Here is a 25385-nt window from a genome sequence, read left to right on the forward strand (position 1 = left end):
CTGAAGCAAGGCTTCATTTTCACTAGTGATTCCTTTTCACTCAACAAATTTTTATGTGACTCTATCTTGAATCTAAACTGACGTGTTTTGGGCCATGTTAGTGCACTGTGCACTCAACGCAGCCCAAAATACCTCAGATACATCTTACGTAACTAGGGAATATGACTATAGAGGCAGCTGTCATCTCTGGTACTGTTATATTGCTATTCCCATTAGATTTAATCTTTTGCCCCCTGGTTTCACATAACATGTAATTTCTCCCTGATATGTGGTATAATGACTAGTACTTGTTGTCTTTTAGGAATTATTCTTCTGATCACATGTTCATTATTCTGCTGAACATGTAGTTAAGGCATTTTTCTATTACAAACTTCTGAGCACTTCATCTGTCTGGAATGACCAGAGAGGCAAGAAGCAGCAAAAACTTGAGGATAAAATCTTAGAAAAGCTCATATTTAAGCATCAGGAAGAGATGAAGTCATCACAAGCATGTAGAGAAAACAAAAACTTAATATCTTATAAGACAGTAGAGAAGAGACTAACAAACATGAGGACCTGGTTTAAGTACTAGATAGAAGTCTAGGAAGATGATAATTGAGCAGTCAATTAGTTCAGGCAATTAGAAAGGTACATGTAGCCCTAAAAAACAAATTTTCAGTCTTTTAGGACCAGAAACCATATTGTAATCGATTAAACAATAAATAAATGTTTATGTAAAAGTGGGAATATCACATATAAACTATTCTTAGTTAGTTTACTAAGTTTTAGGTGAACAATACATAAAATATATGGGTATAAAAGTAAAATTTTCTTCACACTTGAAATTGTGTTTTTTTTTTCATCTAAATCACTAGATAATTTTAAAATTATTGGTTTGTGATATGTTAGTTATAGAATTTTCCATTTTATTTTAGTTTAATGAACATTTGAGTACCTTATTTGTATGGCATATTAATTAAACTAAATCAACAAAATAAGAATCACTTGGTAAAGAAACTCTTGTCTATTATGATTCATATTACAAAGTTCCTAAATTGATATTTGCTTTATCATCTTTGAAGCTTCTCTTTTTAAATTGCATAATATCATTTACTGTCAAAATTTGTAGTCAGTTTAAGACAGTGTCATTAGGATCTAGTCAGCTTCTCTGAAAAAATCTGAAATGTATGAAAGGATTTATACTTCCATTTTCTCTAAAAATACCATAGATAACTTGCTGTATTTCTTCTTTCTTGAAATACAAAAGAATTTTTATATTTTAATTTAATATATTTTAATATATATTAATATATTTTAATTTAAATTTTATTATTTATTTTATATTTTCTTTCTTGGATATAAAACAGAATTTTTATAATCACATAAAAATTCTGTTTTATATCCAACTTTAAAACATGAATTCATTTTTGAAAACTATTATTAGGATAGAATATTTTAGATCTTCTAAGTTGCTATTTGGTTTACAAAATTAGCTGATTATCACTATTTCTGAGGGTTTAAAATATTTTCAACATGCTATCTTGTTGAAAAATTTTTAATTCCATTTTTAGAAAATGTAAATTATTGACTTTTAAGTCAAAACTTTGTTTTCCAAAAAACCTGAAATTTTGGCTTAAGAAATTTTATCTCTCTTATGTAATTATTTTCCTACTATGAATACTTCTAATTTTGCTTTTTTTAAAAAATAATTGAACTGCGGTTTTTGAAATCCTTACCAGGATCAGCCAAGATCTCGCTCTCATTGCTCGAGAAATCAATGACGTAGCAGGAGAGATCGACTCTGTAACTTCATCGGGCACTGCCCCTAGTACCACAGTAAGCACTGCCGCCACCACCCCTGGTTCTGCCATAGACACTAGAGAAGAGGTAGGAGATCTTCATGGAGAGATGCATAAGGTTCTTCCTTTTCTTGATTTCTTTTGCTTTTAGCTTTTTGCAGAGTTTGTTTTAGTATGCCTTCCCTCCTCGTGTGCATGAACCTCTGCATTTTCCTCCTTTACTTTAATATACATTTCTTAACGAAACTAGTAAAGACTGATGTCAGATCCATGGTGACTCTAAAACCTTAGAAGGTATTATCTTTTAGAACATGCATCTTATTCATTAATCATTAGTTACTTATCCATGACTCATATAAACATGAACATTAAAAAAAAAAAAAAAGCATCTGAAAATGGATGCATCTGAATATATTTGAAGTTGAGGTTTTTTAAAAACATAAAATTGACCTCTACACATAACATATAGATAAGAAAATATGTTTTAAAGAGATAATCAAGAAATCCTCATTATTAATACTACAAAAAAAAGAGACAAAAATAAATACTGGTTATCTAAGTTCACAGGTTTTAACTTAAGTTAGATTTGCCTTGGACCATAATTTATATTGGTTGACTTTTCTAAGTTTCATGAAATGCTATGTTACATTATAGTTTAAATGGCTAATTGTTTTGACAAATTTAAATCCAATAAATAAAATACTGCTATTTTTTTCTCCTATTGCCTTTTCTATGCTACTTTTTATAGTCTTGTTTTTTAGTGTTGATTTTTGTTGTTGTTGTTGTTGTCTCATTCCTAACTATATGGCAAATAATGTTTGTTTCATTTTTTGAATTGTTTTATCGTATTAGTCACCTATAAATGTATGAAAAATGAAATTATCATTTTTGTAAAAAAATAAAGGCTATTGGTAGCAAAACAGACATAATTTTTCTGGTGCATTATAAATGAGCAAATATTATTTTTTCAGATGCATTACTAAATTTCATCTAATGGCATAAATATACATTTTTTCAGTCCCAGTAAAATTAATCATATTCCATTTAATAATTCTTTTTTTTCCATTTTGTTTTCTATCAGAATCTGAGTTACTGTGTAGTTTGTGTATATGATATACTGTAGATGGCAGTATCTCATTTTAGCTAGATATATCTTTTCTGTAAAATTTATAGGTCTGACTAGTAAAGACTAAAATATCTGTTTGTGGATTATTTTTTAATTTTCCTTTTGTCAATCGAAACTTGCAATTTAATATATCTTATGAAGAGAATTGGCAGCACCATTTGGGGGAGAAAAAAGAAATAAACTTATTTTACGCTGGTAAAGCAATGTGAGTAAAATTAACTCATTGTCTCTGTATATAACTCAACCTTTATTTTATCTATCATCTGTTTTCCACATGGGGGCAATCATATCCATGGGAGGATAACATTTAAAAAAATAATAATAATATGTATATATGTATATATATATCATATAAATATAACTACTTCTCTCTACGTATAGATAACACATGTATTTTTGATATTTCAAAAGCAGAATCCATATATTCTATTAAAAATCTTATTGTCTTGTAAAAGTAAATGCATGTTATAAAGTACACATAAAACAGAATAATAGGATTGTTAGAGATCTCACATTTTTATTATTAAGAAAAAAGTCAATCTAATAATAACAATCAATAATATTGTATCAATTAATTTATTATAAATTATGCTTTTCCTCACAGATATTCTTTTTTCTCTGTCCTTTTAGTTGGTTGATCGTGTGTTTGATGAAAGTCTCAACTTCCGAAAAATTCCTCCATTAGTTCATTCTAAACCACCAGAAGGGAACAATAGACCTCAAGTAACAGAGAATCCAGAACATTTAACAATTACAAGGCGGAGAACTTGGAGCAGAGATGAAGTGAGTATGTTAGTTTGAAACAGTTATTTAAAACAAAGGATAACCTAAAGGAAATTTATAATGAAACTCCCAAGTTGAGATCTAATCAATGCAGCCATTTCCTGTGATGTTATATATAAATCAGGGCTTCTTAAACCTTTTTTTATACCTTTTCATCTAAGAAATTGTTACAATTCAAGTATACAAATCAAACATTTACTTATAGTAAATCATAGTTTCATTACCCTCACATTTAGTTATGAGACCCCATATGGGGTCACAAACCCATAGTTTGAGAAGCTGTGGTATAGATCATAATTTAACTATGGCAAAGTTATGTAATGATTGTTACTAATATATTTTTGAGAAAGTCATAAAGGTTATGGGGTTGACTTGAAATCAATTTTTTGAGGGTTCAATTCCTTCCTTTCTCGTTTTAAGACTTAATGAATACCCCATCCATACTTTCCCATATGGTGTGGATCTTGTCTGTAGCAGTATCTGAGGACAACCCAGTACTTTGGGCCTTCCTTTCATTTTTTCAACCTTAAATTGAAACTTTTTTTTTTTTAAGGGTACATACATATATATATTGGTTACCTCTTCTTACATTTTTTTCTTAGTCTGTATTTCTTTAACAACTCTTTTAGTTCTTTTACATGATTCCATGTTTAAAATGTTTTGCTGTATGCTCAGACTAATCATGTGCTTCTCCGATATCCTTTAGTTGAATTGATTCTTTAGAATATGTAGTATTCCATGGCTCAAAGCCCTGAAGCAACATTGTAAAAATATTGCTAACTTATTTTACGGAGAAGTTTGGTGGCATTAAAAAATACTGCATATTTTCTCAAAAGCAATCCAGTCTATTTTCCTCTTCCAGTTTAATTCAAATATGGCTTTGTCCATGTAGATCTGTCATATGTATGTATGCACATGTACACAGAGATACACACACATGTATGTATGTGTGTGTGCATCTATATACTGACTAACAAGTTGGTCTTTGGGTTTTCTCATCCAATTAAATGTCTGAACAATAAGCATTCCATGCTCTTTTCCTTGTGTAGATCATCAAAATTATTTGAATGATTATAGATCTGACAATAGAAATAACCCTATTCAAAGAACCTCAAATAATAAATATCAGGTATAATTGGTATGTATATTCTCTACAAATGTGTTTGCCATTCTATTGAGAGCAGAGAGTCCATGTCAAGTGATTTACTATGAATGGTGAGGTCTTCTGTGTGCTATTATCTTCATGTTTTTTCTTGCATTTCTCTCATTTCTTTTCCAGTGCTTTCATTTCATTTATAATTTTTTGTTAATTTTTGCTTCATCTTTTCTAGGAATTCTAGTTAAATTTTTATCCAAACCCTTTTTCCTCTAATGCTTTGTTTATGAATATTTTGCAATTATTTTTCCCTTTGGGTTCGTGTCTTGAGCTTCCCTGTCACTATAACAGCTCTGTGTGATAGTATTCATTTTTAGATGTCCATTCTTCCAGATTTTTTTGTGACTTCAGACTTGATGTTAGGGCTGGCCCTGTCACTTCTTTGGAGGAAAGTTCTTTATTGATTCTGATGATACCCCTTTCTTATGGTATTGCATGTTATGTTTTTGCAGGATCTCAGTGATAATCTGAGTGCTTACAGAGTCTTAGTACTCTCCAGACCAATCTTATCAAGGGCTAGATTGTTCCTCAGCAAGTTTCTTCCCTGAATTTGGGTCTGAGCAACAATAGACAATTGCTGGATTCTACAGCCCCCTGCAGCCAGTTAGAAAACTGTTGGTTCAGAATGGCAGATTTATAGGCTCTCCTTTTGTCCCCTTTTCTCCTTTGTGGGCTCACCTAGATGAGGGCCTTCTTTGTTTCTGAGATCTGAGCCACACAGCTGTTGCTAGCATCTGATCTTCCTCCTTTCTAGGCACCTACCAGTATAGTGCCCATGGCCTCTCTTATCAAGTAATCCCACTCCTATACACATTACCTTCTTAGTTCATTCTCTGTCTGTGGCTATAAGTTATGGGAAATAGGGCAACAAAGCTGCTAATTTTCACCTGTCATTGATATGGGTCTGGTAGTGCCTTAGTATAGGTCTGGAGACTATTCTTGCCTTTGTTTATATAATCTTTTCCTGTGTTCTGTAGTGTCTTTCATGTGATGTGTTTGTGGCCCAAACCCATCTTCACTATTTATATATGGACTTTCTTGTCTCTCCCTTTGTCAGCTTGGGCTAGACAAAGACTCTTAGCTTTTTCTGCATTTCCTCATAAAGATTTGATCTTATACATTGTGTAGCTCTTAGCTTAGAGAGCTTAGCTGGACTGCTTCTTAGCATTCCAACATCTTGGTTCTGTGCCTCTATCAGCTTGTTCAAACAGGTTAAACTGGAATCATTTTCATTGCACACAAACTTTTTCCTAAATTTTTTTTTCGTTTTATTTTTTTGATTGCATTAACTCTGATCTTTTCTTAAATGAATTGGTGGTCTGATTGTACACAGATAGTTGATTCAGGAATGACTTCGGTTACAAGTCATTTTCCACCTGACAAATTACAATCAATTTTATTTTTGCTATACTATTTTGCATTCTCTCCAAAACCTCCTGACTTTTTTTCACAGGAAAAAAATCACAAAACATGCATGTGCAACTTCCATGTAAACCACCATATATTTGTTGTCTTTTCTTTCTTATTACTGAACCATTTTCAAAGATGATTTTAGATCTCTGCCCCTATTAATCTTTGGATTGAAAATACTTTGGGTGAAAATATAAAGGATTTAATATGGAGGATCATACTGAATTCTTCATAGAATTTCTTTACCTCATAGAGGATTATCTTATACTCTTCTTAGCTTCCAGGAGGCTATTGCCAAAGAATATATCACTTAGGTAATGAGCCTTTACATTTACCCAGATAATAGGATGAGATTAAGGAAGAAAGAACTAAGCAACTTAAAATAAACTTCCTCTAGGATGAGTAATACATGTAACAAAAAGAAAAATAATACCACTTATTTTTCAACTGTTATTGAAACCATTTCATTTTGTAAAATGTATATAAACTATTTTTGTAACTGTAACCATTACTATGCATAACTATATACATAACTTATAATAATCAAATTGCTAAGCCTAACAAGGATTTGAAATTTTTGTAATTCCAAACAAAAATTATATAACAGAAATATATTCTTGTGTACTCCTTACTATGACTTATCCATTTATCTGTGCCCTCCTTATTTCTTCTTAGCTTTTCCAGGGTCTTGTTGTAATAATCTTTGTTTTTCCTAAATCTTCAATCTCCTCCTTTCAGCTGCTTCTCATATGATCTCCCTACAAATATCTTAAGTTTCCCAAATCCAAAAAGAATCTTCCTCCGGGACATAAAATCCAATCCAGCTACAGTGCATTCTCTAGCTTCTGCTTCATGGCTAAACAGTTTAAAATAATTTTCCCATGCTCCCACTTCCTCACTGTCTAAATTTTCTTTAACCATATATAATCTGGCTTTCATCTTCACCATTTCTCAGAAACTTCTCAAAGATCTCCAAAATCTCCTAATTAACCAAATTCAGTTGCATTTTTTTCTGACTTAACTAATATTAGTTTCTTTGTAGCATTAGGGTAATCTCTTTCCTTTGGCTTTAGAGACCCCACTCTCTCCTTGTTTTCTAAGCTTTCAAATTTTATTTCTGGGCCTTTTTCAGGTAATAGTTGCTCTCCTTTGGTAATACCATTTCCCCCTATAACTTCAGCTCTCCACTATATATACATGATTCTTATAATTCTGTATTTCAAGTCTTAACTTATATCCTGGGGTCCAGATTAGTATTTGGAAGCACATAAATATAGGGAAAAGAATACCATCTCTAGAGTCAGAGAATCTGGGTTCAAATTTCACTTAGCACTTATTGACTAGTAAGAACATTCTGGCAATGACATTGGGCAAGTCCCTTAACTTCAATAGTTATTACTTTTCTCATCTTCAAGATAGATATCTTTTGTATTCTGATAGAAGTGGATCTCTTCGATAAAGAGATTTAATTCAGTTTTCAATTGATCAAGGATGGACAGAAGCAGCTACACCCAAAGAAAGAATACTGAAAAATGAATATAAATTGCTTTCATTTTTGCTTTTCTTCCCAGGTTATTTATATCTTCTGAATCCAATTCTCCCTGTGCAACAAGAGAACTGTTCGGTTCTGCACGCATATATTGTATCTAGGATATACTGTAACCTATTTAACATGTAAAGGACTGCTTGCCATCTGGGGGAGGGGGTGGAGGGAGGGAGGGGAAAAATCGGAACAGAAGTGAGTGCAAGTGATAATGTTGTAAAAAAAATTACCTTGGCATGGGTTCTGTCAATAAAAAGTTATTTAAAAATTAAAAAAAAAAAGATAGATATCTTATACTTATACCTTTGCTTTTATGATTTTCAACTTCTTAAAATATATTTCTGCTTGAAAATCCAGCCAGTACCTTACATTTGGTATCTGTAAAAATGATCCATATTATTAAACTAGCAGGTTTCTTCCTTATGGTTTCACTTTTTCTGTTAGCGCTGCTCCCTTTTACCCAGACTTTCTTCTTTAAAAAGTCATCTTTAAGATGATCCTTGTCTCTCCTTTTTCTCCTTCAGTTATTACATACAATCAATAATGACTGTAGTTCATGTTTATATAGTGTTTAGTACAATTTATGCCCATTTTAGGAAAAAAAAACCTGAAATTCAGAGGCAAAGTGATTTGCCTATGATTACATCACCAGTAAGTGTTACCTGTTCTTATTAGTTTCTAGCTATCTCCTATAGCAGATTGATCCCTCTGACATCCCTATTCTTTTACTTCTCTTCAGTTTTTATCTATTTACTGGCTACTTCCCTGTTGTCTTAAAAGTATTTCCACATATATCTTCAACCTCCATAAAAAAAAAAATTCCACTAATTTTCCCAGTCATCCATGATAGTTCCTAAATATTTTGTATTTTCTTTTTTGGTTTATTCACTGATTACTTTTCTAGTTTTAAGAAGTTTAACATCACTGATAAAATAGATAAAAAGCTGTCTTCAGAATTAGGAATATGAGTATCAAAATAGATAAAAAGCTGTCTTCAGAATTAGGAATATGAGTTTCATGTCATCTTCCTGACAAATGTGTGGTTAAATGGACTGTATTTTCTATTTGAATTTGATTGTTCTATTTCCATTTCTACCATTATAACCTTTTTATTTACATATTTAATTTTTTTAAAAAGAAACTTGGCTTCCCCAACCAAGATGAGAATGAATTTATGCTTACTAACTTTTCCCACCCCCTTCGTTTTTTAATTTGATACTGCTCTCTATCACAGTTATAAGAAATAATGTTATTCTGCTTCCCTCCTTCTTAAGTATTTCTGCTTAATATTCAAGCACATAGCTGATCCCTGTTTGTTCAGTCCCTGACCTTTAGAAAAATAATGGAACTCCACAAAAACAAGTCTCTTCTCCCCTTTCAAAAGTGCTAGAAGGATTCTGGGTTGATGGTGGAATAAGTTGGTAAATTCCAAGTCCCCACCCCCCAATTTTCCCCACAAAGAGAATAAATTTGTGCCTCAAGGTGAACCTCTGTAGAGTGGTAAAAAATCAAGAATTGGAGCAGAACAGAAATCCTCCTGTTTGCAAACCTGAGAAAATCTGAAGAAAGACCCTGAGCTGGGAATTAACCTGAAATGCAAACACTTGAAGGCTAGCTCAGCAGAAACATGTAGTAGGGCAGTGGTTCTCAAAGTATGGTCTGGAGCAGGGGTCCTCAAACTATGGCCCAAGGGCCAGATGCGGCAGCTGAGGATGTTTATCCCCCTCACCCAGGCTATGAAGTTTCTTTATTTAAAGGCCCACCAAACAAAGTTTTTGTTTTTACTATAGTCCGACCCTCCAACAGTCTGAGGGACATTGAACTGGCCCTCTATTTAAAAAGTTTGAGGACCCCTGGTCTAGAGAGTCCTGGGAATCTCTGAAACCCTTTTAGAGGGTCTACAAATTCAAAAATAGTTTTTATTTCCAATATGGTAAATGTCTATAAATATAATCCAAATAAACAAAAACTCTTTGGAGAGATCCTCAGTAATTTTTAATTAGGATAAAGACACTGAAAACAAAAGTTTGAGAACCATTGTGAGTCCTCAGGCAAACAGGATGTGGCTGGCTGGAGCCTCAGCAGGAACCACAGAGACTTTCACTTCCTGGACTATTTATCAAGTCTGGGTTTGAGTTCAGAATCCCAGTGGAAATAGTTTTGTTTTGGAGATGCTGCCCTGGGCAAGAAGGAACTAGCATCTAGTGAGTGCAGAAAGCATCAGGGCACGGATTGCTAACTGTGGGCGCTTGTAGGAGGATAGAGCTCTTAGTTTGGGGTTCTTGGTCAGAGGGGAAAGCTGAAGAGAAGCTTGAGGTACCATTCCCCCACTCCCTCATTAGAGTTGCTTATACTAATACTCTGATTTTAAAAAATAAATAAATAAACCAACAGAGAAGAAAGAATCCCACCATTGAAAAATTATGGGAACAGGGAAGACTGGCATTCATATTCAGGGAAGGATACTGTAGTTAAAAAAAAAAAAAATCAATGTTGGAAAAATTACCCATGCATATGTTTTCTAAATAAAAAACTTTAATTAAAAAAAAAAAGCTTTTACCCCAAAGAGTAAGGGAAATGGCTCCCTACCCAGAGAGAATTTATAGAAGAATTAAAAAAAGAATTTAAAAATCAAATGAGAGACATTGAGGAAAAACTTTTTTAAAAAAATCCAAGAAAAACAAGATTATTTGGGGGGGGGAATGTTAACCAACTCGAAAAGGAGGTACAGAGTCTTAAAGATGAATATATAATCCTTTGAAAATTAGAATTTGGCAAGGGGAAGCCAGTGAAGAGAAGAAATAAAGAAGGAGAAAATAGAATATGAAACTTAAGAAAAACGACAGATCAGGACAATAGATCAAGAAAAGAAAATATAAAAATAATTGGACTGCCTGAAAGTTGTGACTAAAAAGAGAATCTTGACAAGAATGTAAGAAATAATCCAAGAAAATTGTCTTGGAGTGATATAACATGAGGGGAAGATAGAAATAGAAAAAAATCTATCAATCACCACCTTAAAGATCCTTTGTGGAAAACATACAAAAATATTATTGCCAAATTTCAAAACCTGCAAATCAAAGAACACTTTGTAAGAAATAAGAAAAAAAAAAAAAAACAATTCGAATAGCTGGAGATACAATTAAAACTGTACAAAACTTAGCAGCAGCAATAATAATAGACGGCAGATCTTGGAATCACATCTATTGACTAATATTGTCTAAATGAGACATTCCTTCACATTCCTCACATCCTCCAAACTCTACCTACTAGCTCCTTTCCTAGTGCTTTTGAGCATGCTGATATATATTTAGTGCTATATTTGTGTGGCTAAAAACATTATATCCAATAAAATTATCTATAGTTTTGAATGAGAAAAATGGGCTTTCAGTGAACTTGCAGATTTTCAGGACTTTCTATCAATCAAACCTGAACTTAATAGAGAACCTTAAAAAAAGATCAATTTTAAGGAACTCAACTTGGGCAAATTTAAACATGAACAAATTATTTGTTTTTGTTTTTGTTTTTTACATGGGAAATGTATAATTTTATGTTTAAGATTTACATCAACAATAGGATAAGCTCAAAAGAAAGATTGGCAGAGTAAAGGTAAAAATAGTAATCATTATACAAATTAGGTGCAAAGCAAGAATAGACATAGAGGCACTACAGGGGGGAGGAGGGTTCATAATTCTGAAAACCTACTCACAATGGGAATAGGTTCAATAGGCAACACTATATATATATATACCTAAGGGTATATAGCACCCTCCAAAGTCTATAAAGAAATGGGGAGGGGGCGGGGAACATAGAAATAGGTGGATGGGGAAGCAAAGGGTGAGGGAAGAAGACAAGAGAAGGATCCCTAGGTAGGGGGAGATTTAAGTTATGGTAAGCCAAGTTATGAACAGAAAATTCTGACCAAAAAGAGAACCATGACTCAAAATTCAGGAAATAATCCAAGAAAATTTTCTTGGAGGGATAGAACATGAGGGAAAAATAGAAATAAGACCTCAGGATCTGGCATCATATCTCCCAATGATCAAAAGAACTAAACCTATGGGTAAAAATATATCCAACAAAATTGAACCTTCAACAAACATAGAGATTTTCCAGACTTTCTATCAACCAAACTCAAACTTAACAGAAAACTTAACATGATAAGAGCCAATGTGAAAGATCAATTTTAAGAAACATGAACAAATTGTTTAAACATGGACAAGTTATTTACATATAAATAAATATTAGTTGTGTAGTCCTCAGTTTCCTTGTCTATAAAATGGGAATAATAGCATGTGACTCTCAGAGTTATTGGGAGGATTATACGTTAAAAATATAAAGTGCTTAGCATAGTACCTTGCACACAGTAAGCACTATATAAAAGTTAAATACTATCACTGTTTTAAAATGTTTTATTGACAATTAGTATTCAGGTTTTTGTGTTATCTTTTTGGGAGATGCTCCATGATGATAAAATATAGCACTTAAATGTATATCAACATGCTCAAAAGCACTAGGAAAGGAGCTAGTAGGTAGAGTTTAGAGGATGGGAGGTAAAGAGTAGAGAGAAGATTTGAGTAGGAGAAAGCTAGAAGGGATGGGATCAAGGACAAATATAATAGAGTTATCCTCAAAAGGTGAAGGAGAAGGAATGTCTCAATAGAGAGCCAGAAAAATAAGGGGAAAGTAGGAGGTGACATTAAGAGCTTTTGGGATGAAATAAAAGGAACATTTGCATTCATATTTTCATTTTGTGGCTACATTCAGCCAAGATTTTAAAAAATCGTTTGAGATGACAAAATTGAACAACAAACATCTGGAAGAAGTTGGAATTTGGGGCAGCCAGGTAGTGTAGTGGATAGAGCACTAGGCCTAGAGTCAAGAAGACTCATCTTCCTGAGTTTAAATCTGGCTTCAAACACTTCCTAACTGTGTGGTCTTTTAGGCAAGTCACTTAACCCTGAAAAGTTTGCCTCAGTTTTCTTAAATGTAAAATGAGCTGGGGGAAAAAAATAGCAAACCATTTCAGTATCTTTGCCAAGAAAACCACAACTGTGGTAACAAAGAGTTGGACACAACTGAATGAGAGAGAAGTGGATTTTGGCCTGAAATTTTCACTCTTTGTCAGAAGCCTCCCAATTCATTTTTTTTAATTAAAAATTTTTTTTCTTTGTTTTAATCAATTTCTATCCTACATCTACCCTCCCTCAATCTCCTACGTTGCATTGAAACAAACAAAAAGCCTATTACATACATGTATTAATTATTCAAAACAAATGTCTACCTTGGCTAATTTAAATTTAAATCATTCTACGCTCTTCATTTTTCCTATCAAAAGGTGGGCAGCATGTTTTTTTTTTGTTTTTTTTTATTTATTCCTTGGAATTAGTTTTATCATTTTTTATTAGTTTTTGTTATTATTTCCTTGGAAATTTTTATTATTAGTTTTATTATTAGTTCCTTGGAATCATATTTAGTCATTACTCTGATAAATGTTAAACAGAATTGAATTCCATCACATTTTTATACCATAATTTGTTCATTTCTCAATGTATAATTATCTCTCTTACCTTCGCATTCTTTGCTGCCTTTAAAAGACCTATAACTATTTTCATATATCCTTAGTTTCTTTTGCTTAGAACTAAACCCTTACCTATTAATTTCCTAACTCATTTTAAAATCAGTAAGTCATTTAACTTTGTAACTATCCAGGTAACTTTGTTTTATAGTTTCATAGGATACTAAACTTCTATTTTCTAACTTTATTCTATACTAGATACTGCCACATGTTGACACATTCCATATAATATTGTCCCAATCAATGTTGTTTTGCAAAAACATTAGTTAATAAATTATAACTAAGCTCTACCATTAACATCCCCAATCCATTGTAAAGCTATTCATATCATAGTCTCATTTTTAATGCAGTATTTTTTAGAAGTTCTCTTAAATATTTCCCATTTTTGACAAAAACTTCTCCCATATTTTCACTGTCATTAAACTCTTAAATTCTTTTTTACTTTGTATTACATTTCTGTTTCTCTGTATTCTCTACTGACCCAGAATTTCTTGATAATCTTCTTCACTGTCCCCTAATATATCCCTTTATTGTTTCTTTCCCACTACTCCTGAAGGCTAGTCTAGTTATTGTTGTATCCTTGAAGCACTGCATTTTTTTTAAAATTTTATTTTATTTAATAATAACTTTGTATTGACAGAATCCATGCAAGGGTAATTTTTTACAACATTATCCCTTGTACTTGCTTATGTTTCGTTTTTTCCCCTCCCTCCCTTCATCCCCCCCTAACCCCCCCCCCGAAGCACTGCATTTTTGAAGAAAATCCCCAAGTCAAATGGATTTGAGTGACTTCAGATTCACATTTTCTGTTATTACATCTCTTTATCAAATCTACTTGGAAAATAATAATTTTTTTCTTGTTATCAATATATTAATCTATTTTAAATCTTTCTTAGGATAATTCTTACTTTTTCTTCTGCAAAAGTTGTATTTGTTACATTTGTAGTTAACTTATTATTTCTATATTGTGAAGACAGGAAATCCTAAACATGAACTTTCTTAGATATTTAGGAAATCCTAATTGTCCATTCTTTCTGATTGCCGAAAATCTCTTCCATAATTTGATATCTTCTATTCTGATTTATTTCTCATTACTTCCAAACATTTACTCTTAATTGTTACTAGATTGGATCTTTGTCATCCCAAGAACACACCATATTTATCTTTGTTAGTATATCCTTAGTGATGCTTGTAAACATTTTAATTTAAATCTCCTTCCTTTTTCTCATAGCCTAACTAAATCAAGTTCCATGAAGCTTTCTTGACTATTTCAGTCTTCACTGGTGATCTCCTTTTCTTTCATACTCTGATAAGCTTTAGTGTCTATACCTCAAAATTCAGCAATTATCACTTCTTTAGTATGTTTTTTGCTAGTATTCCTTACATTTTTGTTTTTGTTTCTTTAACTAGACTATATGGCTAGTTCTCAATTAGTGAAAAATAATGAAGTCTTTATTTTCACACAGCGTGTTTCCACTCAGAACCAATTACAATATTTTACATGATTAAAACTTAGAAGAGTGCAAATTTACATATACACAGCCTCTTCATGGAATTCATTATTTGTGCTATCAAGGTCTAGCTGTTAACTCAGTTCAGGGACCATGTCTTAGGTATTTGTTTATCCCTCAGAGAGCCTAGAAAAGTATTCATAACCTACAATGTCCTCAGTAAACTAGCTGATGAATAGATGATGAATTGTAATATGTTTGCCTTGAGGAAAGATGTATTATATAAAAGCTATGACACACTGTAGACTGACATAAAAAATGTGAATTTACATCTTAAAAGTAAGCATGGAAAGAGTCATGAACTAAGTTAAGTCCTGTTTCTGCATTTACCAGCTTTTTGATGGCCAACCATTTCATTCTCTTGACAGTGTAAATGGTAACCCAGAACTCTGAGACTTGGGGGCTTCACAACTTAGTGTGTGACCAGACCAATATGGTTTGGTCCAATATGGTTAAGACCATGATAGATAACATAAATTCAGAAGCGAAGAAGCATTAATGAAACAATACCAAAGCCATAAAGAATTTTATTAATATTAAATGCGCTCAGCACCAAATTATATAGCTACTACATCCATGTATATCCTAAATGTGTTATCTCAATTCTGAGTAAACCACTCTGTCTTATTAAGACAGAGGGAAAAGTATATATCATTTTATTCATGGAATAGTGGTATGTGAGTAGAGTATGCTTGTGTGTATGTCCGTGCACATGTATACACAGATACACATATAAAACATTATTTTAAGAAGGATTCTGTAACCTTCACCAAACTGTTCTTCTTCTGGGTCTTTAGTTCCTTTTGACAATGTGTAGCACATAAGTTTCATCCAGATATTCTCTGCCTCTTCATAATGTAGATACTTATTCTGCTGAATTTTTTTTCCTCATTTATCTTTTTAAACAAAACATGCTACATTTCCTTATTTATTCCAAGCATGAGTTGAAATCTATAAAAAATCATTACTGTTTTGGAAAGTATATTTATTCTTTGCATCCACTATATTATTGTTGTTGTTATTGTTGCTGTTACAGTGATTAGCATTTACAGAGTGCATCTAAAATAACTTTTCTGGTTATTTTTATATGTATAATATGTAACTTTATAATGATTTTTTTTTTCTGATCCTGAGCCCTGAAATCAGTTTTCTAAGCCTCTCGTGTACTGGGAACTTGTGGGCCACTCTACCGCTATTTTTCCCATCTTTATGATGGACTATGTATCATCCCTAACTTTTTTTTTAACACAAATGTTTTTACTGTTAGAAGTAATGCAAATATATAAAGTTAATATTTTTAGTGAAGGGGGGGATGAATACTTATTATTAATGGTTGGATAGTCATGAAAATAAATTTGATATTAGTTTCAGAAAAATTCATTCCTATTTTGTCAAAGTTTTAAGTTCAATATTGTTTCATTCTTTGAGTAAACATATTGGATTGTTTTGTATTACAATGTAAATGCTTCCTTTTTCCTTTTAATTTTTCAGGTTATGGGAGACAATTTATTATTGTCATCAGTTTTTCAGTTCTCTCGAAAGATAAGACAATCTATAGACAAGACAGCTGGAAAGATCAGGTAGTATCTTATGCTTCGGATTCATAGAATTTTTCATTACTTATTTGCTTAATTAACCCATTATTTTTTAACAAAAGTGTTTTTTTTTTAATATATATTTTTGGAACTTTTAGAAAATTTTGTTCATTTTGTAGATGCCTCAGCCAACAAACATGTCAGCAATGGGGCGGTTATCCCTTTTTTCTTGGTTGGGCTTTTAAATTTTTTTTTTTTTTAAATTTGAAATCCACATTTGGTTCAATTTTTTTCTCAATATAAATTCTTTAAAATTTCTTTAAAAATATTTTTTTTTAGTATTTTACTTTTTCAAATACATGTATTGATAGTTTCCAAACATTCATTTTTCTGAGACTTTGTGTTCCAAATTTTTTTCCTTCCTGTTCTTGTCTTCCTCCTCCCCAAAGCAATCTGATGGGAGATTAAATATATGCAATTCTTTTAAACGTATTTCCATATATGTCATATTATACAAGAAAAATCAGAACAAAAGGGGGAAAAAAACTATGAGGAGAAAAACAAACAAAATCTCTGTTTTGATCCACATTTAGTCTCCATAGTTCTCTCTGGATGCAGAGGGCATTTTCCATTCTAAATCTATTGGAATTGAATCACCATATTGTTGAGAAGAGCCAAATCCATCACAATTGATTATCACATAATCTTATTGTTACAATATTTTCTTGCTTCTGTTCACTTCACTCAGCATCAGTTCATGTAAGTCTTTTCAGACTTTTCTGAAATCAGCCTGCTCCTCATTTTCTATAGAACAATAATATTTCATACCATATTCATATATTATAACTTATCACCTATTCCTCAAGAGACGGGCATCTAACTTAATTTTTAGTTCCTTGCCACTATAAAAAGAGCTGCTACTAACATTTTTGCACATATGGGTTCTTTTCCCTTTTTTATGATCTCTTTTGGGATATGGACTCAGTAGTGACACTGTTGGATCAAAGGATGTGCAGATTTTTATTGCCCTTTGGACATAGTTCCAAATTGCTCTCCAGAATGGCTAAATCAGTTTACAGCTCTACTAACAATGTATTAGTGTCCCAGTTTTCCTACATCCCCTCTAGCATTTATCATTATCTTTTCCTGTTATCTTAGCCCATCTGAGAATTGTGAAGTAGTACCCCAGAATTGTCTTAAGTCATATTTCTCTAAAGAATAGTGATTTGGAGCATTTAAAAATAACTTACATTTAATTCTGAATATATTACTATTAAAATTGACTAATAAAATTGCAATATTGTCTATTCTTAATTATTATAACAGTATGTTTTTTTAGTTTAAAATTCAGCAGTTTTTCTCAAATGTTGATTGTTTTTATGTTAATTAAAACACCACAAATATTATGAGTTTAAAATATGAAGAATAAAATGTTTTCATTTTCCTGATTCTAGAATATTATTTAAAGATAAAGATCGGAATTGGGAAGAAATAGAGACAAAGTTACGAGCTGAAAGTGAAGTTCCTATTGTGAAAACTTCAAGCATGGTATGGAAGCTCTTTTCTGAGGGGAGAATTTCAGAAATTATTTAATTTTTTTATAATTTTTGCAAATTGATGTAAATTTATTGGGATGAGTTTTCCATGAGCTTTCTCTTTGAAGTTAAAATATTGATAGTGTCAGGATATAGAAGAGGAAAATATTTGGGGCTTTTCATTATTCTTTAGTGAACAGTATGAAGTCATTGAAAAAAGAGATAGTACTTATTGCCATTTTCATGGTTATCAAAATTGAAGTATTCTTTTTGAGAGGTTGGTAATTTTTACGTACAGTCGTAACACCAAGGTCACCATCATTTATCCATTTTCATATAAAAATTCTTAGACATCAGGCAGCACACATGGATAAAGTTGTTATAAAGTTGATCAAAATCTCATTTGACAAAGTGGACTTCAATGTGTGTAGTTATCTTCCTTTCTCACTGTTAAACTAAAGAAAAATTTAGCTTGAGGTTTCTTGTTGGTTGTTTTTCACTTAAAACCTTTTAAATTTAGAGCCCCCCTTCCTTGAGTTTTCATAATTCTTACTGTTGTTAACATTCATATGGTAGGATATAATGTTCATTGGGCCAAGAGAATGAGACCATAAGTATATTTTTGATACTTTTTTTGTGTCAATTAATAAATGCTAATTTTGATCCTTTTCAGGAGATTTCTTCCATCTTACAAGAGTTAAAAAGAGTTGAAAAGCAATTACAAGGTAGACACATTTCTAATTTGTCTTTAAGGGGGAGAGCAAGAAGTTTTCTTGAAACAATTAGAATTTTTTTATTTCTTAGATATCACTTTTTAAACTTTGCTAAATTTTTAGCTAGAAATTAGAAATGTAGAGCTCTGCATATACAAAATCCTAAAACTTTTTGAATTCAAAATAACATACAGACATTGGAAGCTAATTGAGAATCAAATCTCTTCCATTCTTAGTTCTTTGTAAAGTTCATATGAGATTTATATTATCAGTTCATTTACAGAAGCACTGTCGAGTATTTATACATTTATATGAAAGTGTTTTCTTCTTAGATTGTTATTTTCTGTTTGTAGGTAAGCGCTATATAAATATACATATTTTATATTGCAACTGTATTTTGAAAATTCTTTGATTTCAGTTGTAATCCATACTGTCATGGTTTTAAATAATAACAAAGCAAGGAGATGGGTATACAAATTAGACATTTGTCTAAGACTCATCATCCATTATATATTATATTATATATATAATACATTAATGTATAATATAATAATAATATAATAATTGGTCTCTTTTACATTTCTCCAGCCTATGCTGGAGAAGAAGAGGCACAGCAAGAGAAAAAAAGCAAGACAGTAGATTAGTGAGATCATAAGAGTTCAATCCTTTTCCCTATTCTTAATGTCAGAAAATTTCATAATACATAATGCATCATATATTTATTTTTTGATGTCATTTTATACATGTTCCAGTGAAGACTGCAATGGACAGTAATACACAGGAAAGTACAATTTTCAAATCTAGGGAGATGCAATTTGCAAATGTTTCTCATAGCACATAAATATTTCACTTCCCAGACTCATTCAAAGAATGGCAACATCCACTAATTGCTTGTTGTTCATAGTGAAATAAAAAAGAGTAACAGGAGAGGAGTGTTCTGGGCATTTGATATAGAGAATCCAAAGAAAGTTCACTTACCTTCTGAAATGTGCCATGGTGTTGGACATGTGAACATTCTAGTGTGGTGGGGGCATTAACAATCAGTCTTGAGTTTCAGAATAAAAAGGAGCACAAGTCTGGAGGAATGGCATATTCTGAAAATGAATCATTAGAAATAATGAAGAATAGTTCTGTTTCTTGATTGACAGTCTACCCATTAGGACTACCAATTGTGAAAGGAGATTTTCTCAATAATAAAAGGTAATTTTTAGTTTTCTCATTTTCATGACAGTAAAACTGAAATCCTTTTCTCCTCAATTGCCACTTTTTTCCAGTGATCAATGCTATGATTGACCCAGATGGAACTTTGGAAGCTCTAAACAACTTGGGATTTCCTAGTGCTGTCTTAACAGCCCAGCCAAAACAGAAATCTAGTCCTGGGAATAACCATGAAGGCCTGGCTCAGACCTCACCCCTTTGCCAACCAGAAGCTAGGCCTCTTCGTCCCACTGACATCTCAGTTTCAGCTGAATTTGACAATGTGGAATCCGAGGCTGATTTCAGTATACATTTCAATAGATTCAACCCAGAAGGGGAAGAAGAGGATGTCACTGTACATGAATGACTTATTCTTTATTGTTTTTTAAAATTACTTAAATGTGGAATGCTTAGGAATATTGAAAAGGGTCACAATGTTGATTTATACAAAACAAAGTAGCTTGGTCATCCACAATATGTTCACAGTTGTCTTTTTTATTGGGAATATTTGGACTGTCTCATTGGTCTCTTCAGAGCTATTAAGATAGCTATCTGCACAAAGGAGGAAAAGCAGGTTCCTGGCAGCTTTGCCCTTAGTGATTATTGTATGCTTTGCAAACAGAAAATTTTAAACTGCAGCTTTCTCTTCTTAGATATTGGTTTTGGTTTTGTTTTTATTTTTTTAAGACCTCATGTGACCTGCAAGCAGACTTCCATTCAATAGATCTGAAACTCCCAAGTTTCCTGTGCCAAGCTACCCTCTGAAATGGACTTCTTTTCAGTTTGTACAGATTTCTTAAACAGTTATATTTGTTTCTGAATATTAGGATTTATATTAGGATAAAATACCTTTGGGTACAATGACACATTACTGTTCACAGTAAGACAGATAACTATAGTGCTTTCATTCTTGTGTCCTGAACTTTTCCAACAGATATGTGATTTATATAACTTGGTTGCTACGTAAATTGTCCTGAGATTTACAAAGTTTAACTATTATGTTTGCACTAAGAATTTGCTGGGAGTGGTAGGTGGACTTATCTATATATCCATAAGGACTACCATTCTTTTTATGTACATAGATAATGCTGTATTTGTTTTAACCCACAGTGTTTCACTCCACTTTCTGAAAACTCAATCTGGCACTTTTTCTTTTTTTCTTTTTTAAAAAATGAAAATAGGAAGATTTCATCATCCATTTCAGTCCAGGTGGCTATTGGAATCATAAAAACAAGTTTAAACAGATAGGTGGAGTATATTTTTAAAGAGAAGAACATGTATATTGGTGCAAATAGACTCTCTGGTGTTACCAAGTTTCTGTGTGACAGTTTTTAAAAATTTCTCTTGGAATGATCATGAAGTATAAAATTCTTCTTTAGGATTTGAAGAACCAATAGTCATAACTTAGCTGATTGATAGTCTCACATAAATAGCTTCTGTATGTTTCCCTGTAGACACGATAGTAAATCCCTGTTTCTGCTCTATACATTTATAAGAATTTGGGAAGGCAACTACTAATATAAAACTTTTGGCTAAAACCACTGAATAGAAAGTCTGTGAAAATATCCTATATAAACTCATTTTCCTTTTGTCATCCCAATAAGAGGTAACATTTGGGTATGTTTAAAAAAAAAAAGTAATTGACCTTGTGTTTCCAGAACACTATAATTTGGAGAAATCTTAATTCTGTTAAATATAACTATAGTAGGCTTGAATTTTCCCTTGATTATATCAGTCTCTTACTCTAAAGGTTAAAAATACAATTTTTGCAGCTTTTATGAAATGGTCTTTAATATTTCAGCAATAATTCTATACAATAATTGTTTAAGAAAAATATTCAGTCTGTACATTTTAAAATTTTACAGAATAACTGAAGTCTTGTAAAGTTGGACCAGGTAATAAAAATGCAAAAATCTTTTTTTGTAGCAATGTTTAAAAAAAAAAACCTGTTGTATAATGTATCTCATATTTTTTTTTAATCTAAAAACAAAATAGAATATTCACATAAAGCTAAATTCTCCACTCTATCAAAGGAAGTCCAAAATGGTTTTAGAAAAAATGAAAGGAAGGATATAAAAAGTTCAAAAGAATAAGTAAGATGTTGAAACAGAGTTAGTCCACATTAAAAAAAAAGATTCAGCAAAATAATTACCATCATTTCTTCTTTTCTTCAATGTTTGGGTACTGAATTTAACTATATGGAAATGGAAGGTAAGGAGTTATTTAGAAAAATATTACTCTTTAGAATTGTCTCAAGATTTTTTTTCAAGAGTTTACACATTTTTGTTTGATGATAAGCATTTGACCTTTTACTATGTTATTATTTTGTATGAACACATTATTCTCCTTATTTATTTTTGTTACATTTATTACCTATGTTATTTTGTTATGCATTTACAAGCTCCATTTTTAAATAAAGTGTTTCTGGAACTTTATGTAATGGTTGTATACATTTAATTTCTTGTATCCTTTGGGGTTATTGATAACTCTTAACTTGTTAGACAAGGCTTAGCAAAAACAATCTGAAAATTCATAATAGGATAAAATCACTGGTTTTTGGAGTGCTTAAAAAAGAAAATAAATGGTAGTCAATCATACTGTTGTAAAAAGACCATTTCTGATTTTCCATTTCACTCCTAGTCTTATCAGTGCCATATATATAGTGAATGAATATTTTTACTAATTTTAAACTCATGGGCAGTTTTCATATTTAGTTCTGGCTACATCCTAGGTGCTAAATTAATGCTTCTTTCACTCTTCCATGCCTCCTTCAAAGCAGAAGAACTATATATTTCATAAAACCTATGTGACTCTTGTAGCTCATAGTCATCCCTACTTTCTCTGAACTTAGCCATAATGCATAATCAAATACTTGAAAAAAAATACTCACTTGGGTAGTTCTCTTATTTCCTACATGTATTTTGTTGCCCTAACAAAATTGTAAGTTACTTGAGGGCAAGACATCTATATTTATTTTTAAGAAGAATAATCCCAAAGCACCCAATCAATCAACACACGTTGGTACTCAAAAATAACTTTTTGAATTTATTTGAAATCTAGTAATAATCTGAAAGAAAATCATTATTTACCTTTATCTCAAAAAAGTGGTCAGTATAGATGGGGCATTTGTTGAGGCATTTTTCCTGCTTAATTATAATTCAGACCCTCTAAAAACCTAAGACTTTAAAAATAACTCTTAACATTATAGAAATTCAAATGTTCACAACATGCCCAAGAGATACAGTGGCTCAGTGGATAAATGTCGTTGACAATGGGATTCAGGAAGGCCTGACTAAAAGCTTTTGCCTCTCATACAGATTATGTGATCCACGTAGACACCTCATTTAAGGAGCAGAAATTCTGATCTGTATTGGTAGAGCTGATAAATACAAATGAATTAAATACAAAGTAGCCTGGGAAAAAAGGCCACTATCCTGTTGGAGAGAACAGAAAAGGTTCTGGAGAAAACAATGATTTTAGATTGTCTTGTTTAAGATATCTTTGGGACATGCAGATCATGTAAGAGTGAAGGTAAGGGGAGATATTGTAGATGGGGGTCTGGAGATGGGGGAGTCATCTCTCCTAGACATCTCTCCTAGACATTTGACCTTGCATCTGTGCAAATATCTCCTCACATTCTTCCCTCCCACCCATAATTCTAGGTTAACTCTTCAGAAGCAGGGACTTTTTATCTTGGAATCTTACATGTGACTTTCATAGTTCCTTGCCAAGTGTATACTTAACCATTGACTCTCCAAACTGCACAACACACTTTTAAGATTAATCTTCATTTTTCAACATTCTAAGTCTAAACAATCAACCAAACAAAAAGTCAAACCCTGATTTATAGCATTTGCTAATTTCTAAGATATAAATGCTCACACTGAAAATGTAACTAATAGCTCTTGTGAACGTATAGTAGAGAGTGATCTCAGTGGGAGGGGAGCTTGCAGTGGCAAGTGGCAATTTTCCCTGCATCTTTGCTAGAGGATTGCCCAGAACTTTGAGAGTTTGTATGACTTTCCTAAGATGTGTCCCAAAAAAAAAAAAAAAAAGATATTTGAATGAGGTATTCAAGGCCAGCTACTAACTGATATAATAGAAAACTTTTTTTGGAGTAAGAAGACTAGGTTAAAAACCATTCCATACATTATTACTTTGGGCTAGTCACTTGACATTTCTAGTTTCCTCTTCTATAGGAGAGAACTGAAATAAATGATTTCTAAAGATCTCTAGACACTTAAATATTTGCTGAACTGAATATATGTTTTCTCTCTCCATTCAATTTTTCTAGCACTTTGAATCTCTCTTGCTTTATTTTTTTTGCTACCATAACTGTTCATATTTTATCCCTTCTCTTGATCTTCCACCAGAGTGGAAGGGTAAAAATCCTTTTCTTTGTCTTTGTATCCCACACCATTCCATAGCACAGTAAACACATTAAGTATGCAATAAATAGCTTCTGAATAAAGGCATTTTTTTTCTCTCCAGTAAGATTATAAAATCTTTAAAATCAAGAATTATTTCTTTCATTATTTTTAAACATTCCCCCCCCCCATGGTATATAATATGTAGGAATTTGATGTATACTCAAATATACAAGTATTTTGTAAGTTACACACCAATATCTGTACACAACATTTCTTTTAGAAAGAACCATTAGGTTAAAAAACAAATCATAGAAATCACAATTTCATTAAAGATAACAGTGAAGTAATATACCAAAATTTTTACAATGCAGCCAAAGTAGTCTTTATGGAAGAATTTATATGTCTAAACACTTTAATCAACAAAAGAGAAACAACAGATCAACAAATTTAAAAATCAACCACAATTAGACCAAAATCTTTAATTCTCTTCAAAAAGAAATTAACAAAAAACTAATGGGTGTTTTTTGTTTGGTTTTTTTTTTTTTTTTTTTTTTGGAAGGAGTAACAGTTAGCTAATTTGATTTTAAAAAGAAATCTAAATTACCAGCTTCAAAAATGAAAAACAAATCATGGGTAATGAAAAAATAAATGATATGAAACTATTTTGCTCAGTTATATGCCATTAAAACTGAAAATTTTAAAAATAATGATTACAAAAATATAACATTAATAGAACAAGAAATAGAGGACTTGAATGACCTAATCTTTCTAGAAAAAAGAAAAAGAAAAAACCTTAAATGAAGTCCCAAATAAAAATTTTAAAAAGATGCTTAAAACTAGATGAGTTTACAAGTAACTTTTTCCCCCTGAGTCAGTTGGATTTAAGTGACTTGCCCAGGGTCACACAGCTAGGAAGTGTTAAGTGTCTGAGGCCAGATCTGAATTCAGGTCCTCCTGACTAAAGGATTGGTACTTTATCCACTGCACCACCCAGTGGCCCAAATTTACAAGTAAATTAAATGTTTTAGGAACAATACAATACACAAACTACTTGCAAAAATAGCAGAAGGGATCCTATTGAATTCCTCCTAATACACAAATATGATCTTGATATTTGAATCAGGGAAAGTCAAACAAAAGAAAACTATAG

General features: G+C 31.8%; 1 protein-coding gene across 9 annotated transcripts in view; it reads left to right on the forward strand.

The window, feature by feature from the left end:
- CEP170 (centrosomal protein 170) overlaps positions 1-22300 on the forward strand; it is a 172602-nt gene extending 150302 nt beyond the window's left edge. For 6 of the 9 annotated variants that reach the window (XM_051993486.1, XM_051993479.1, XM_051993480.1 and 3 more), the window contains 6 exons: positions 1719-1896; positions 3535-3687; positions 16377-16465; positions 17875-17968; positions 18629-18680; positions 19943-22300. In XM_051993486.1, coding sequence (XP_051849446.1) covers positions 1719-1896; positions 3535-3687; positions 16377-16465; positions 17875-17968; positions 18629-18680; positions 19943-20232 — 856 coding nt within the window. In that variant the 3' untranslated portion in view covers positions 20233-22300. The remainder of the gene's footprint in view (positions 1-1718; positions 1897-3534; positions 3688-16376; positions 16466-17874; positions 17969-18628; positions 18681-19942) is intronic. The other 3 variants (XM_051993483.1, XM_051993484.1, XM_051993485.1) reach the window with 2 other exon arrangements.
- Positions 22301-25385: the final 3085 nt, after the last annotated feature.

Source organism: Antechinus flavipes, chromosome 4, assembly GCF_016432865.1.
Source record: "Antechinus flavipes isolate AdamAnt ecotype Samford, QLD, Australia chromosome 4, AdamAnt_v2, whole genome shotgun sequence".
NCBI classification, from domain to species: domain Eukaryota; kingdom Metazoa; phylum Chordata; class Mammalia; order Dasyuromorphia; family Dasyuridae; genus Antechinus; species Antechinus flavipes.